General features: G+C 38.8%; 1 protein-coding gene across 7 annotated transcripts in view; it reads left to right on the top strand.

The window, feature by feature from the left end:
• The window catches only part of setd5 (SET domain containing 5), a 134,604-nt gene that overhangs the window by 108,306 nt on the left and 9,860 nt on the right, over positions 1-16,438 (top strand). For 5 of the 7 annotated variants that reach the window (XM_061887409.1, XM_061887433.1, XM_061887419.1 and 2 more), the window contains exons 19-23: positions 2,811-2,867; positions 2,977-3,462; positions 3,675-3,767; positions 13,380-13,660; positions 13,747-13,868. In XM_061887409.1, coding sequence (XP_061743393.1) covers positions 2,811-2,867; positions 2,977-3,462; positions 3,675-3,767; positions 13,380-13,660; positions 13,747-13,868 — 1,039 coding nt within the window. The remainder of the gene's footprint in view (positions 1-2,810; positions 2,868-2,976; positions 3,463-3,674; positions 3,768-13,379; positions 13,661-13,746; positions 13,869-16,438) is intronic. The other 2 variants (XM_061887448.1, XM_061887457.1) reach the window with 1 other exon arrangement.

A 16,438-nucleotide genomic window follows, 5' to 3' on the forward strand; every position in this document is an offset into this window, starting at 1 on the left:
GTGTCAATGGTGTATTTTATATATATAAGAAACTTAACCTCTTAAGGCCCATGCTGTTTGCTTACATGCTTTTTTTATTTCTCTTTGCTATTTGGGCTTATTGGGCCCTAATTAGAATAAAAACTAAAAATGATGTACTTAGTCCATGAGTACACAAACGTGTACATCATGATATGCTAATTCTTAATTTTACACAATGTTTTTTTCAAAATTCCATTGTATGTTATACTCTTCCGACACCACCAGATGGCACTATAAGTGTCCACATAAGCGGCCATAAGACCCCAAGTTCAGTCGTGTACACACTTTTGGAAATAAGAGCTAAAAGGTGCTGTCCACGCATGTGGCCACTAAGTATTTAGAGGTTTTAATACTACTTTATTGAAAATATTACTACTAATATTCTCATATTTGTATTAATTTAATATTTATATCATATTTGTTACATATAATTCCAAATGTATTTAATATTACTTTGGATGACATATTGTTTTTGTTATTCTTCGGTGTGGAAGCCGGTGTGGTGCCTTTTTTCTCAATCCTTAGTGCAATTTTTGTTATTGTCAATATTGTGTGTGTCTATTATCCACTCGCCATTTATGTAACATGTCATACTCCAAACACAGTTTGAAATTCAAGTTATTCAGATCATTTGAGATATTCTTCCATGTTTTCCTGTTAATTGTGTAACCACAGTGCAATAATACATTTATGTCAATGCTAATAGGAGTGCACTTTTGCGCCCATAAAGCCCTTAAAAACGTCTAAAAACTGATCAACAATACCATGTTTACATTTCATGACCTGAATATTAATCAAGTATTAGCGATGTTATTTTAAATGCTATTGCAGACAATCTATTTTTAGCGGCGCCATGATCACAGAGAGCTAACTGCTGCATCGACATACTGAGCCAGGAACTGCTGCATCACCTCTGAGCTGGCAAAAGTAAATTTTATATTATAAATCATACGTCTCACCTGGATAGTAGAAGGTTGTTGCAATAAACTGAGGAGTTGGTCAACTTTAACAGTCAACTTGTAAATTAAAATTGCGAGAAATTCATGAAAATACGCTCGTTTGGTTGTTTTTTTCTTTTTTTAGACTTAGACTTACTTTTTATTGTCATTCAAATTTGAACGTTACAGTACAAATAAGAACAACATTTCGTTGCATTAGCTCTTGGTAGTGCAGGATTAAAAAAAAGAAATTAGGTGCAGATATAAATAAATAGATTACTGTACAGATAAATACATTGCACTTTTTCTCATGCGTCCATGTTTATGGATGTATGTTATATTGTCTTTTTTAGTCCAGCGAGTTAATCCATTTTGGGGGGAGTTGAGGGGATGATTTAATTATGATGCGTTCAAGTCTTACGGCCTGAGGGAAGAAGCTGTTACAGAACTTGGAGGTTCTGCTACGGAGGCTGCGGAACCTCTTACTAGAGTCCAGCAGTGAAAACAGTCCGTGGTGGGGGTGGGAGGAGTCTTAGCAGATTTTCTGAGCCCTGGTCAGGCAGCGACTTTTTGCGATCTCCTGGATAGGAGGAAGAGGAGTCCTGATTTTTTAACCTTCATGAGACGTATGAATAGTTCTTCATCTAATGGGGGAAGATATGACCATCCCATCAGCCGGCATCCCGGTGAGAGCAGACTTTGTACAGTGATTGTTTAATTTTCTTCAAAGTTTGTATTTTTTGTTTAGCACTTAGTGCTAAATGCTAAGTGTTTGCTGTTAAAGGGAAAAGTGAATATTGTGATTGTGATGCGGCTGTGAAATTAAACCGCCATCCATCCATCTTCTACCGCTTGTCATATATATAGCTAGATAGATAGTACTTTATTGATTCCTTCAGGAGAGTTCCTTCAGGAAAAAAAATAAATAAATAAAAAAATATATATATATATATATGTATATATATATATACACATATACACAGTACAGGCCAAAAGTTTGGACACACCTTCTCATTTCAATGTGCTTTCTTTATTTTCATGACTGTTTACATTGTAGATTGTCACTGAAGGCATTAAAACTATGACACCTGTGAAGTGAAAACCATTTCAGGTGACTCTACCTCTTGAAGCTTATCGAGAGAATGCCAAGAGTGTGCAAAACCGTATTCAGAGCAAAGGGTGGCTATTTTGAAGAAACTCGAATATAAAACATGTTTTCAGTTAATTCATCTTTTTATGTTAGGTATATAACTCCACATGTGTTCATTCATAGTTTTGATGCCTTCAGTGACAATCTACAATGAAAATAGTAATAAAAAGAAGGGTTTTTTTTAATGTTTTTTAGAACGCTTTAAAGGGAATTCCATTACCTCCATTGTTAACTGACTTTTCCAAGCGTTTATTTACAAGTTAAAATGCATAAAAAAAGAAAAATGTGTTTTTGTCTTTTATAAGAATTGTGAATGATTGGTAAAATTCCCCCCAAAAATTGCAGTCACCCTTTAATCATTGGTAGAGAATCAAATACTTTTTCCACCGACAAACCTTTGTACTTTTTTGTTGTACATTCCCCTTTCTTTGTTAAAGTAAATCTATCCTAGAAATGGTGGCCTGGTCATATCCTTGTAAGTAGGCACACTTAGAAAAAACAAATTCTACAAATGCTATCCTACTGTATGCAATCCACTTTCTAAATAACCGCAAAAACGTCAAAGCATGTGTTTGCCTGTCATCTCACAAATGTGCAATTTATCACTGGTGTTGAAAACTAGTCATCAATCAAATATTTTTATGTGAGATATATATGTGTGTGTGACTGAAGTTTGTAACAGTGACTGCATTTATCTTTAGAACATATCATCCCCCGAGGCATCACCCGTTCACAGGCCAGAATCTATATCTCCTGAGGTATGTACTTTTGCTGGAAGTTGACAAACCCAGTGAAGCGCAAATTTTATAGTTGTTTTTTTTAACAATACTGTTTCCTGTCTCCTTTGTCCTACCTCACCGCTGTCAGCCATGTCTCCAGACAGACTTTGACATCCCTCGGAGTCAGTTCCCAGATCTTTCACTGCCCTCTAGTTTGGAGAGCCCCATGGCCGGACCCTCAGAGGACTTTTCCATCCCCGGAACATCTTTAGGCAATGATTCCCAGGAATCCCTCTCAGCGGGAATCACTTCCTTGAAGCAAGTGTCCACTGCCACCTCAGACCGAGCCCTGAAAAGCAGGGAGCAGGCCTTCAGGACAGAGTTCAACCTCATATACACGTGCTCACCCCTCAACGCTAACTTGGCAAACCATGCTGCCACAGACCGACGTCTCTCTCTCTCGGAGGAAGGTCTCTCCCCCGCACAGTCGTTCCACAATTCTTTGAGTAGCCAGGGGCTACATGGGGACGTTGGGCCCAGCTGTACGTCGCCTTTTAACGAACTTCATTATGGGGGAGGCTACCCAGAGAGTGGCACACCTCCACACACCAGCAACCCGCCACAAAAAAAGAAGGCAAGTTGACCACTTTCAATTCACTGACTATATAGTGTGCGAACATGTTCAGGTAGAGGTGGTGCTTGATACCCAAAGCAGTATGAATATTTATTTGTGTGACTATATGAAATGATGTAGCCCTCCTTTCCCTCCACTCCCTTTTTCTCCCTCAGTTTTTCCCTACTTGATACTTTTTGCCAAGTCTCTCTTCCACTTTTCTTCCAAGGCAGAGGGCCACCCAGCATACCCTTAGTCTGCTGACAGGGAGGCCAGATTACCAGGCTATAGCTCTAAGAAGTCAATACAAGGCTGTTCAAAATATGGTGACTATTCTCCCGACAACTATATTTTAGAAGTGTGCATGTCAATATTGTTTATTTTGATTTATTTTTGGTCCATCTGCATAAAGCATCCCCACCCCATGTACCAAAAGCTCTACCCCTTAAACCTAGCTTAGATTCTCACTCCAAATACTTGAGCGGTGTTTTTTCTCGACCTATTTTCAGAGCTCTGGGAGCCACAATTTGCAATTTACAGCTGCAGTCAGCGCTCTACATCCACACATCATGGGCATGAATGGCAATGTTCCCCTCCTCTTACGGTATATTATCACAACTCTAATGTATATGTAGAGAGCAGGGATATTCTGTACTAAATTTCCAGGAAGCTAAGGACCGGGGGGAAGACTTCTTCCTTTCTTTTTTCACTGTTAGTCTTTTATTGTATTTTCCTGAGAACTAGCAACCTCTACAGTAGACATTTGATTTTGCTCTATATTTATTTTGTCCCTGGTTGCAGCAGTGCTCTGCCGTTCTTTTGGATCTTCTGGAAAAAAGCTAGTCAAATATCTCTTTGATAGCACTCCTATGTTTTTAAGAATCTGCTGCAAATATGTGTCTCACAAGTTTTTTGATCTAAGATTGTGGGCCACCAGTTGAATAGCCAAAATTATGAAAAAGATAGCACCTAAAATAGAACCTTGAGGAACACCACTGGTATCAATCAGTCCCAATTTATTTATATAGTCCTTAATCACAAGTGCCTCAAAGGGCTTGACAAACAACAACATCCCCTTAACTGAACACACATCCGGGCAAGGAAAAACTCCAAAAGTAAAACCTTAGGGGCAGCAAATGTGGGATCAATCTGCCTAGTTGACCGACTGCAATGGATGCCAAGTGGGCACAGTTATTGAAATTTTACATTAATACATAGAGAGGGAATCTAATCCATCGGGTAGCCAGCAGAGGCTCATAGGGGGATCTTCCATGGAGACAAATTGACAACACAGAGATGTCACCAACTGATACATAGAACATTGGTTCTCAACCTTCTTTCAGTGATGTACCCCCTGTGAATTTTTTTTTAATTCAAGTACCCCCTAATCAGAGAAAAGCATTTTTGATTTAAAAAAAGAGATAAAGAAGTAAAATACAGCACTATGTCATCAGTTTCAGATTCATTAAAATGTATAACAGTGCAAAATATTGCTCATTTGTAGTGGTCTTTCTTGAAGTATTTTTAAAAAAAAGATATAAAAACAACTAAAAACTTGTTGAAAAATAAACAAGTGATTCAATTATAAATAAAGATTTCTCCACATAGAAGTAATCATCAACTTAAAGTGCCCTCTTTGGGGATTGTAATAGAGATCCATCTGGATTCATGAACTTGATTCTAAACATTTCTTCACAAAAAAATAAATATTTAACTTCAATATTTATTGAACATGTCCACAAAAAAAATCTAGCTGCCAACACTGAATATTGCATTGTTGCATTTCTTTTCACAGTTCATGAACTTACATTCATATTTTGTTGAAGTATTATTCAATAAATATATTTATAAAGGATTTTTGAATTGTTGCTATTTTTAGAATATTTAAAAAAAAATATCACGTACCCCTTGGCATACCTTCAAGTACCCCCAGGGGTACGCGTACCCCCATTTGAGAACCACTGGAATAGAAGAATGGTCCACCCCGGATCACGACTTTGGAACAGCGTGCGCCTCTTCCAGAATGAGAGATTATCCATGACCTACTGGTATCGTGGAGAGGGAGACAGAGCAGAAAAGAAAAGTGGCAGGTCAAACGGTCTAAACAGAATCCAGTATATAAATTTGTTTTAAGATGGTACTTAATTGCTTCTACTGAGGTAGCATCCATAGTGCTCCAGCCTGAATAGAAAACGCTCTAGAGCCTTCAGACATTTTTGGCTTGTGGAACGCAAATTTCAGGACGAAACAAACTAAACAACAACCAACGAATTTGAACAAATGACTACTGACTGCATCTGAAGTAAGCATGCCACAGAAACACAAACATTTGTTACAGCCAAAAAGGAGAGGGCTTAAAGTGGTGCTTTGAGGAACACCTCAATTATGTAAATCAAATCACGAGTTTGGACCCCAATGTTCCACGTTTGCTAACAGGGTTAAAATGTCAATGCAAGGATCTGCCAATGTGTTTCCTGTCCAAGTTCCTCTATACAACAGGAGCACTCCAGTTGGTTGTTTTAGGAATTTGCTGCAAAAATGTTTGTCTTCCAAGTTTGGAACTGAACAGTATAGTTTCATTCCTGGGCCGTCATTTAAATGCAAGATCGTTACGCTTTGTAGTTATTACTAAAAATTAGTAATGGTTCCAATGATACTTAAGCACTGATGCACTATGAAACACAAGAAGTGATACTGTGTCCCTCGATATACAGTTGTGATCAAAATTATTCAACCCCCACACAATTTTGGTGTTTTAGCAAGTTGGACGTTTATTCCGTATTTTGTTTATAGTCATATCAAATAAAGATGTGTCAAATAGACAAATGCAACTTAAATTGTAACACTGTATTTTACAAAATACCAAAAAAGGACATTTTTCTTAACATCTCATTGACAAAATTATTCAACCCCTTGAAGATCATAACTCTTAAGAACAGATTTTGAATAAGGTCTTTTCAACCAGGTGTTGAAAACACCTGTAGATGTGATTAGCACCATAACGAGCAACAATTAAACTGATTGAAAAAGACTGTGACGCTCAGCTTCTTGTAGATGGTCAATGGTGTATTTGCAACATGATGAAGTCCAGGGAGTGGTTAAAGAAGTCAAGAGAGGAGGTAATTTCTCTTCATAAGAAAGGATATGGATATAAGAACATAGCAAAGACATTACACATTCCATGAGACACAGTTGGGAGCATAATTCACAAGTTTAAAGCTAAAGGCACAATGGAAACACTACCTGGGTGTGGTAGAAAGAGGATGCTGTGTGCAACCGCTATCCGGTATTTGAAGCGTACAGTGGTGAAAAACCCCCGGGTAACAGCTGAGGAACTACAACAGGACATTGCAGAGGGGGGAAATACAGGTTTCGTCCCAGACAACAAGGCGTGCAATACGAGATGAAGGCCTCCATGCCAGAACTCCCAGGCGCACCCCACTTCTGACTACCAGGCACAAGGAAAAATAGACTCAAGTATGCCAAAAATCATCTGGACAAACCCCAAAGGTTTTGGGAAACTGTTCTATGGAGTGATGAGACAAAACTGGAACTCTTTGGGCCTATGAATCAACGTTATGTCTGGAGGAGAAAAAATGACGCTTACAAAGAGAAGAACACCTTGCCTACTGTTAAGTATGGTGGGGTGTCAATCATGCTCTGGGGCTGTTTCTCTGCCTCAGGTACCGGGAATCTCCAGCGCATTCAAGGCGTTATGAATTCTATTTCCTACCAGGGTATATTAGCCGCAAATGTCATGAAGTCAGTGTCGAAGCTGAGGCTTGGGAGACGTTGGACCTTCCAACAGGACAACGATCCCAAGCATACCTCCAAATCAACATCAGAGTGGTTGCAGAAGAAGGGCTGGAAGACTCTGGAGTGGCCTTCACAGTCGCCAGACTTAAATCCTATAGAAAACCTGTGGTGGGACTTGAAGAAGGCAGTTACAGCACGCAAGCCCAAGAATATGAATGAACTGGAGGCCTTTGCCCAAGAGGAATGGGCTAAAATACCTGTAGATCGTTGCAAGAAGCTTGTGTCCGGTTATGTATCACGTTTGAAGGATGTAATTACTGCCAAAGGGTGTTCTACTAAGTACTAAAGATGCATGTAACTAGGGGGTTGAATAATTTTGTCAATGAGATATTAAGAAAAATGTCCTTTTTTTGGTATTTTGTAAAATACAGTGTTACAATTTAAGTTGCATTTGTCTATTTGACACATCTTTATTTGATATGACTATAAACAAAATACGGAATAAATGTCCAACTTGCTAAAACACCAAAATTGTGTGGGGCTTGAATAATTTTGATCACAACTGTAAGTGTCACTTTAGAATAAAGCCTTGCGACCGATAGTGTTGTTTGACTGTGAAAGTGTTCATCAAGAAGCACTTATTTCGCTTGCAAGTGACAGCTTCGACTGAAAGAAGTGAGAAGTGTTTGACATTTGGTGTTAATTGCCATCTTCGATCTAATCATTTTGATCTTGTAGTGCCAAATATGATCATGTGTTTTTTTTCCCCTATTTAATATTTGACTCATTTACCAGTTGCGCTTTTCAACAATAATAATTATAGTAGGTATTTATTTTACTTGCATGTCAAGTGTAGTGACTTCTTAAACGCAGCATATGGCGCCCTTATGTAACACCAGCACAGTGTCAGTGCATTGTCAATACAGCCACTGAGTGTGTGTCACTTACCCATCACCATTAAAAAGAAAATGTATTATTTTTATTCAAGAGATTGGGTCCTTAATGAATGATTTCATTTGTTGCATTTTGTGGTTGGAATAATTGTACATGGTAATTTGGATTTTCTTTAGATTTAGTCAGTTTTGACCAAAGTAATGATGATAGTGGATTAAAGCGTTCATTTTGACAAGCCTAACATTCAATTAAATTAAATTAAAAACAACTTTATTTTTCACCGGAGGGCAATTTAGAGGCACACATAGCAGTAAATGAGCGACAATTTCAAGTTAAACACAAAATTATTGTTAAATGAAAACATACATACAGAGCTGAGAGTACAAGTAGGCAGTAGATAATAAAGTGACTGTGGTGCATGGCACATAACAGGAAGACATATTAAAAGTATACTAAAAAAATATAAATGGTATATTGTAAGAATAATAATAAAGTGACTGTAGTGCATGAAGTCCGCTGTTGGCAAAATAAGAAAAAGTCTTAGGGGTTAGTTAGGAGCAGAAAGAAAGGGGACAAGGAGTTGAACAGCACTGGGGACAAAGGTTGCTCTTCTTCTCTGTGTCCTACAGTCGGGACAACGAAGCCGACGTCCTGAGGGATCCACTCAAACGCTGGGAAAAGAGCATGGAGGAGGAGTCCTGCATGATCCGACCTGCTCACTTGAGTGTCTGCTGCTTGTAGTTTGTAGACCGAGTCCTTACAGGAAGTCCAGTGATTTTACAACAGAGTTGGACCGGTTTCTGTTCTGGAGGCTGGTAGAGTGGAATCAGCAGGTTATCGAGAATGTAATGATGCTCTCGATTAAGGAGTAGTAGAAAGTCTGGTTGTTGTTCTTGCTGACTTTGAAGGAAGTGAGCTTTCCAAGAAGGTATTTCCGTTGCTGACATTTTTTTGAGAATATCCTCCGTGTTGGAGGAGAAATTTAGCAGGTTGTCAAAGATTTATTTGTACTCCTTGACTACTTTAGCGTGCTTCCTGTGGATTAAGGTGTTATTTTGCTGCATCTTGTTTCATTCCATATGTACATACACTTTATTATTCTGATTCTGAATATTATGGTGTAATGTCCCTTAGCAATAGCACATTTCACCTCATGCAACTGCTCTTTGCAGTCGTCTTCAAACTGCTAGCATAATTATGGCTGAATATTTCATCAATTTTTTTGGACTTAATTTAAATTCTTTGGGTTCCTGGCACTTGCTGGACTTTCAAGCTTAATTCCCAAATATCAGTTCACTGGAGTTGAAGTCGGATCTTAGGGAAGTTTGATGTCAGCTTGTTTTATCCATTTTAAAAACATATTTGATCTGCTTGGATGTTTGTCTTGTGGGAACACACTCTCTCCGTCTTTGTCTCGTCTGAATGCAAAACCTTTGTCCAGAAGACATTTGCTTGTCCATGTGGGCAGCTTCAGGTTTCAGGGAAATTAACAGGCATTGATATCAGACCTGTTTTTTCTCTCTAGTGTCTTCACTTGTTAAACATGTATTTAACGAATTTAACCAATGTGGGAGACTTAAGCCTTTGTATTTACTAATCAATTTCCTTTTGTTTGAGGTTTACTTCAAGACATTGGTAAAGTTCCTGACACGTCAAAATAACGTGTATCTCTTAAAGTGACGACGTTGAAATCTACACTTGTTTAGAAATGTTTCCAAGAGTCTTTACCAATCTACAATCATTCCATCTTCACTAAGTTTCTTGGACATCCTCCATCCAGTGAGTATTGTCTGTTAAATCTGTTAAAGAAATAACCAGCTGCAGTTAGTCGGTCATGTTAATAAGGCCTGGCCTAAAGTTAAAAGACCGTCTGTAACATTCTGCACCACTGCAGGTCTAGGTCAATGTATGTTTTATACACTCTACACACTGCATAACACCTGTATTTAACTCCGCAGATAGGTAAGAGCAACAAGCTATGGTGATGCAGTGAGTATCTTCTCAATTGTTGAGCAAGATGATTATGTGTTTCAAAAACAGATTGTTAAAACTACTCAAATGGGGTTAAGGACGGTAAAGAAATGTGCGCAGTAGTCCTAATCTCCCGTCTTCAATACCAGTTTTAGTCCAAGAATGAAAGCAACTGTGGTGCGAAATAAATTTTGTAACTTTGCAGAAGCTTATGGAAACGATGACACAGCGAATGTGTGTCCTAATCAATGCTGAAGATAGATGCTCTAACCAAATATTGGATAAGGAAGGTGACACATGAATATCAATATGACATTCTTGCCCATGATAAGTATGACTGCAAATGTTTTCACTCCTTTTGAGATTCGTGCCTTCGTTCTATTTTCAAGTAGCTGAAGCCAGAGTTCCTACTAGTGAATGTTCTTTACTTCCAATTGGAACTAATGTAAAAAGTTCTAGGAGTTTTTTTCTCTGTGTGGTATTCATTGTGAAATGTTGACTAATAGCAAACTAAAGATGAAGTTTTAGGTCACATGACAAATTCCTTTTTAGGACAATTTCGCATACTGCGATATATCACGAGAGTTTCTATAGTTCCTCGATCATTTCATGTTTTTTGGTTCAAGCTTCACCCAAAAATACTGACCGCTTCCAAGTTATCCTATGAACAACAATGGCTCGCGATTCATGCTAATCTCTTCTAGAGGTCGGGGAAATAATTGATTTTTAGACGCATCACAATTCGGACATGGACGATTACAAAATCGATTAGTAAATGTCGATATTCCATTTATTTATGATAAAGTAATGCAGACCGTTTTAAAATTTGGCTGACTTCAGAAAGCCACCTCATTGAGAGATCCGACCAGTTCCTCAACTATAGGGCGCTTATGTTCCAGTTTTGCCCACATTTCCATGAATTTAATAAATGTGGTGGGAATTTGTTTTTACAAATGCACTGTTTTTTCAAAGTTGCAAGTGATTAACGCTTATTTAGTGAAAACTGCATCAATAATTGATTTTTAATCAAATTGCAGCTCCTGTATTGTAATTGTAATTGTATTTTAAGGTAGCCAAAGAGTCCCACCTCTAATCTCCTCCCAAGCCCAGTCCAAGAGAAAGTATTTCCTGCGCCAAACTTCTTTATCGTATTGAAACTATACTCTGTTGTTGCCAAACAACTTTGACATCTTAGTCATTGAATACCCCAGTGATGTTTGCAACATACAGTAGTACTGCCATGTAGTTCTGTCTCTCATGCACGTCATGTCATGAGGTTTTGATATGGTGAGAATCCAGATGAGGGAGGTCTTCAATGTCAGCAGATGTGTGCTCATCATCCCTCCTCCTCTGCTGTGTACCCCCTCTTTCTGTGTCATAACACTAAGATGAGATGACTGCTCTCATGTTCATCAACAGGTCTTTAGTTTGTTTGCTTGAACTTTCTGTGGATGTTGTGGTTTTTTTACTGTTGCATCGTGGTGTTCTGCCTTCATTTCTGCCTGCTGCATTATCAAACGTTCAACCCATAAGAAGCCAAACTACTTTGAATGTGTTCAAAAGTGTTCTGTAAGGCTTTGTGCTTGACTCGGACTCCTCAAATATCTCAGGTGTTGTATAGAAAACCTTTGGTTGTGACAGTCACGTGACTATCTCAGGCTATTCTTCAAAATAACAGTGTCAGGTAAACTACCAGGGGGTCCTGTTTTGGTATTGTCAGATTGCCGCCAAAAAACAAGTATGAGATTATATTAGCATGCATGTAAATTAGGTAATAGCATCACCGATACAAGCAGTCCAATAGCAATATCACACAAGCTAGACATATGTAATAATTGTTCTTAGTTGAACAATATTGCGGTCTAAAATGTGTCAATACAAACAAGTATCAAATAATTAGGGTTGTCCATTACTTACACATACAAAGTCTCCAAGGCAGATGTGTATAAAAGTATTCAGTAACAAACATATCTACATCATTCAACTTACTATGTCATGAGCTTAACATGAATTATTGTGACCACCAGTTGTTGCCAAAAAGTAATTATCACTCCACTTCAAATTTAAGGAACTGTTTGCAAGTCTAACCGGCAGCCTAGAGGGCGCTAACCTTCTTCGAGCTTTGAGCACTAAAACTACGCTCCACGTATGTTTGTTATCAGCTTATGATAGTGATTTGGCAATAGATTAGCTGCTAACATTATTTATCATTTTATATATATTCTATGATAACAACATGAATGCGATGTATTAGTTTGCTTCTCTGGCACTGCATTTGTGTGCACGTGATGGCCTAAATACACAACTTGTGCCTCGGACTGCCAAGCAATTTTTATTAGACATTATGAAACATTTTTTAAATGTATATGTTCTGTTAAACCACCGATAGTAAAATAAGATAGGGGGCGATGTTGCCATATTTTTTGGGTTGGAAAAATGTAACTGTGTGCAAAGTGTAAAGCCCCTTTTAATAAAGGCATGATAAGTCCATTCCAAACGGTTAATAAAAAAATAGGTTAGCATTTTTCATACTTACCAGTGTTCTCTTATGACTAATTTCACTTTATTAAGCCTTGTTTAACATTCCACTCTACTAAATGATACGTCCGTATGATCAGATCAGTATCGCTATCAACCAACACTCAAGGTTCCAATATTGGTTTGGTCTTGACACCCCTATTAACACGCTCATTCATTTTAACTCCATTGTAACGTTTTAATGGTGTGTCACATATGACAATTTAACTCCTCTTACTACATTTATGCAATAAATTTAGAGAAAAATTTCACTGTCCCGTTTTTAGCTTTCAGCTTGATATGGCAAGTCCAACTTGACGTATTTGTCACCAGAGCAAAAATGATAAGACTAAATAAATGTCAGGGTTTCAGTGATTTTACATCAATGTGTTCTTTGGTTAATTTTACATTTACCATGAACATTGTAATAAGCATCTAACATATCTGTCCATCAATCAGTAGTATTGGACCACAATGTGCGCTAAATGTCTCTGGCTTCTTATGGGTTCATTTTATGCATATACTCTTATGCATACAGAATTGAGACGTGATCTGCAGTTATGTTTATACGTGTTTCCTGCCTATCATGATGATGCCATCCGTGGAATTTGAAGCTGTTGTGTTAGTTGAAGGTTCTTTTCCCAGGTGAGTGCTTTGGTGTGGTGCATGTTGTTTTTGTCCTCATGGTGCCGATCAGTCCACTGTCCTGTGTCAACATGAATGACTTTCCTGTTGCGTTGTGCTCGTCGGACCGAGTATCGGCAGGTGTCACATAGCTGGTGCTCCCTCTGCTGCTTCAGGTGTCCTTGTTGGAGTACCGCAAGCGGAAGCAGGTTGGCGGACGCGACCCCGAGCTGTCCAGCTGTAGTTCATCCCTGGGCAGCACCCCCACGCAGCCTGGTACGCACTACAGCCAGGAGAGCCTCCATCCCCATTACCTGATGCAGCCCCTTGCCTCCCCGCACAATTCCACATCTTCATCGGGACTCGGCAGTTCTGTTCCTCAGATTGAGGAGGTCAGTCCTCCGCACCACCATGGCTCTTCAGTGCAGGCCAGACATGAGGAGAACAACAATCAGTGGTGAGTGCAATGCTACAGCTCAGAGTGGTTTTGCACATTTCTCATCAAGTCCAACACCGACAGACTGTCTTTTTCTCGCTTTTAAGGATGGTTCCCACCACTGTTGAACGTCTACGAGAAGGTCAGGGAGCATTGGAGCGAGTGCTCAGGAGCATCAAGATGGAGCGAATGTACAAGAGGAGCAATAGTTCTACTGAGAAAGAATCTGGTAGGCAATAATGGACAACTTGAAAAACACAACTTAGTTTTACTTGCAGATGTCACAGCTGTGTTTTGTTCAGGAGAGAACACGCAGAAGCTAATACAAATAATAACAGAAGAAATGAACAAATTAAAATGATACAAATAAAAACAGAAGAAATGAACAAATTAAAATGATGGTTTGACAAAAACCGACTATATTTCAATCTCAGTAAAAGTAAAATAATGCTATTCAGTAACAGTGTAACAGTGGAGAAAGTCAAACACAAATACAAATAGACAGAGTATATATTGAAAGAGTAAAATGAAGCACATTTTGGGTGGAATAATACAAACCCCGTTTCCATATGAGTTGGGAAATTGTGTTAGGTGTAAATATAAACGGAATACAATGATTTGCAAAACCTTTTCAACCCATATTCAATTGAATCCACTATAAAGACAAGATATTTGATGTACAAACTCATAAACTTTTTTTTTTTTTTGCAAAATAATAATTAACTTAGGCCCTGCGATGAGGTGGCGATTTGTCCAGGGTGGACCCCGCCTTTCGCCCGATTGTAGCTGAGATAGGCGCCAGCGCCCCCCGCGACCCCAAAAGGGAATAAGCGGTAGAAAATGGATGGATGGATAATTAACTTAGAATTTCATGGCTGCAGCACGTGCCAAAGTAGTTGGGAAAGGACATGTTCACTACTGTGTTACATCACATTTTCTTTTAACAACACTCATACGTTTGGGAACTGAAGAAACTAATTGTTGAAGTTTTGAAAGTGGAATTCTTTCCCATTCTTGTTTTATGTAGAGCTTCAGTCGTTCAACAGTCCGGGGTCTCCGCTGTCGTATTTTACTCTTCATAATGCGCCACACATTTTCGATGGGAGAAAGGTCTGGACTGCAGGCGGGCCAGGAAAGTACCCGCACTCTTTTTTTACGAAGCCACGCTGTTGTAACACTTGTCTTGCTGAAATAAGCAGGGGCGTCCATGATAACATTGCTTGGATGACAACATATGTTGCTCCAAAACCTGAATGGACCTTTCAGCATTAATGGTGCCTTCACAGATGTGTGAGTTACCCATGCCTTGGGCACTAATACACCCCCATACCGGGGTTTGTAGCTAATAAAAGGAACTGGAAACTGGAAAAATATACCACATAAAGCAGCAAGAAACACATCAATAATAATTACAGCAAAATATGTTCTAGACCAAAAATCACTTCATATTCTTTACTGCTCACAAGTGTTACCATATCTGAGTTATTGTGTGGAAATATGGGGAAATAACTGCAAATGTGCACTTCATTCACTAATGGTGTTACAAACCCCGTTTCCATGAGTTGGGAAATTGTGTTAGATGTAAATATAAACGGAATAAAATTATTTGCACATCATTTTCAACCCGTATCCAGTTGAATATGCTACAAAGACAACATTTTTAATGTTCAAACTGATTAACTTTTTTTTTTTTTTGCAAATAATCATTAACTTTAGAATTTGATGCCAGCAACACGTGACAATGAAGTTGGGAAAGATGGCAATAAATACTGATAAAGTTGAGGAATGCTCATCAAACACTTATATGGAACATCCCACAGATGTGCAGGCTAATTGGGAACAGTTGGGTGCCATGATTGTGTATAAAAGCAGCTTCCATGAAATGTTAAATAATTCACAAACAAGGATGGGGTGAGGGTCACCACTATGTAAGCAAATTGTCGAACAGTTTTAGAACAACATTTCTCAACAAGCTATTGCACGGAATTTAGTGATTTTACCATCTACGGTCCGTAAAATCATCAAAAGGTTCAGAGAATCTGGAGAAATCACTGCACGTAAGCGACGATATTACGAACCTTTAATTCCTCAGGCGGTTTTGCATCAAAAACTGACATCAGTGTCTAAAGGATATCATCACATGGGCTCAGGAACACTTCATAAAACCACTGTCGCTACATCTGTAAGCGCAAGTTAAAACTCTATTATGCAAAGCCAAACCCATTTATCAACAACACCCTGAAACGCCGCCGGCTTCCCTGGGCCCGAGCTCATCTGAGATGGACTGATGCAAAGTGGAAAAGTGTTCTGTGGTCTGACGAGTCCACATTTCAAATTATATTTGGAAACAGAGGACCGTAGTGTCCTCCAGAACAAAGAGGAAAATACCATCCGGATTGTTATAGGCGCAAAGTTCAAAAGCCAACATCTGTTATGGTATGGGGGTGTATTAGTGGCCAAGGCATGGGTAACTTACACATCTGTGAAGGCACCATTAATGCTGAATGGTCCATACAGGTTTTGGACCAACATATGTTTTCATCCAAGGAACGTTATTATTTCAGCAAGACAATGCCAAGCCATGTGTTACAACAGCGTGGCTTCGTAGTAAAAGAGTGCGGGTACTTTCCTGGCCCGTCTGCAGTCCAGACCTGTCTCCCATCAAAAATGTGTGGCGCATTATGAAGCGTAAAATACGACAGCGGAGACCCCAGACTGTTGAACTGAAGCTTTACATAAAACAAGAATGGGAAAAAATTCCACTTTCAAATCTTTAACAATTAGTTTCTTCAGTTCCCA

This window comes from Nerophis ophidion, linkage group LG02, assembly GCF_033978795.1.
Source record: "Nerophis ophidion isolate RoL-2023_Sa linkage group LG02, RoL_Noph_v1.0, whole genome shotgun sequence".
NCBI lineage: Eukaryota > Metazoa > Chordata > Actinopteri > Syngnathiformes > Syngnathidae > Nerophis > Nerophis ophidion.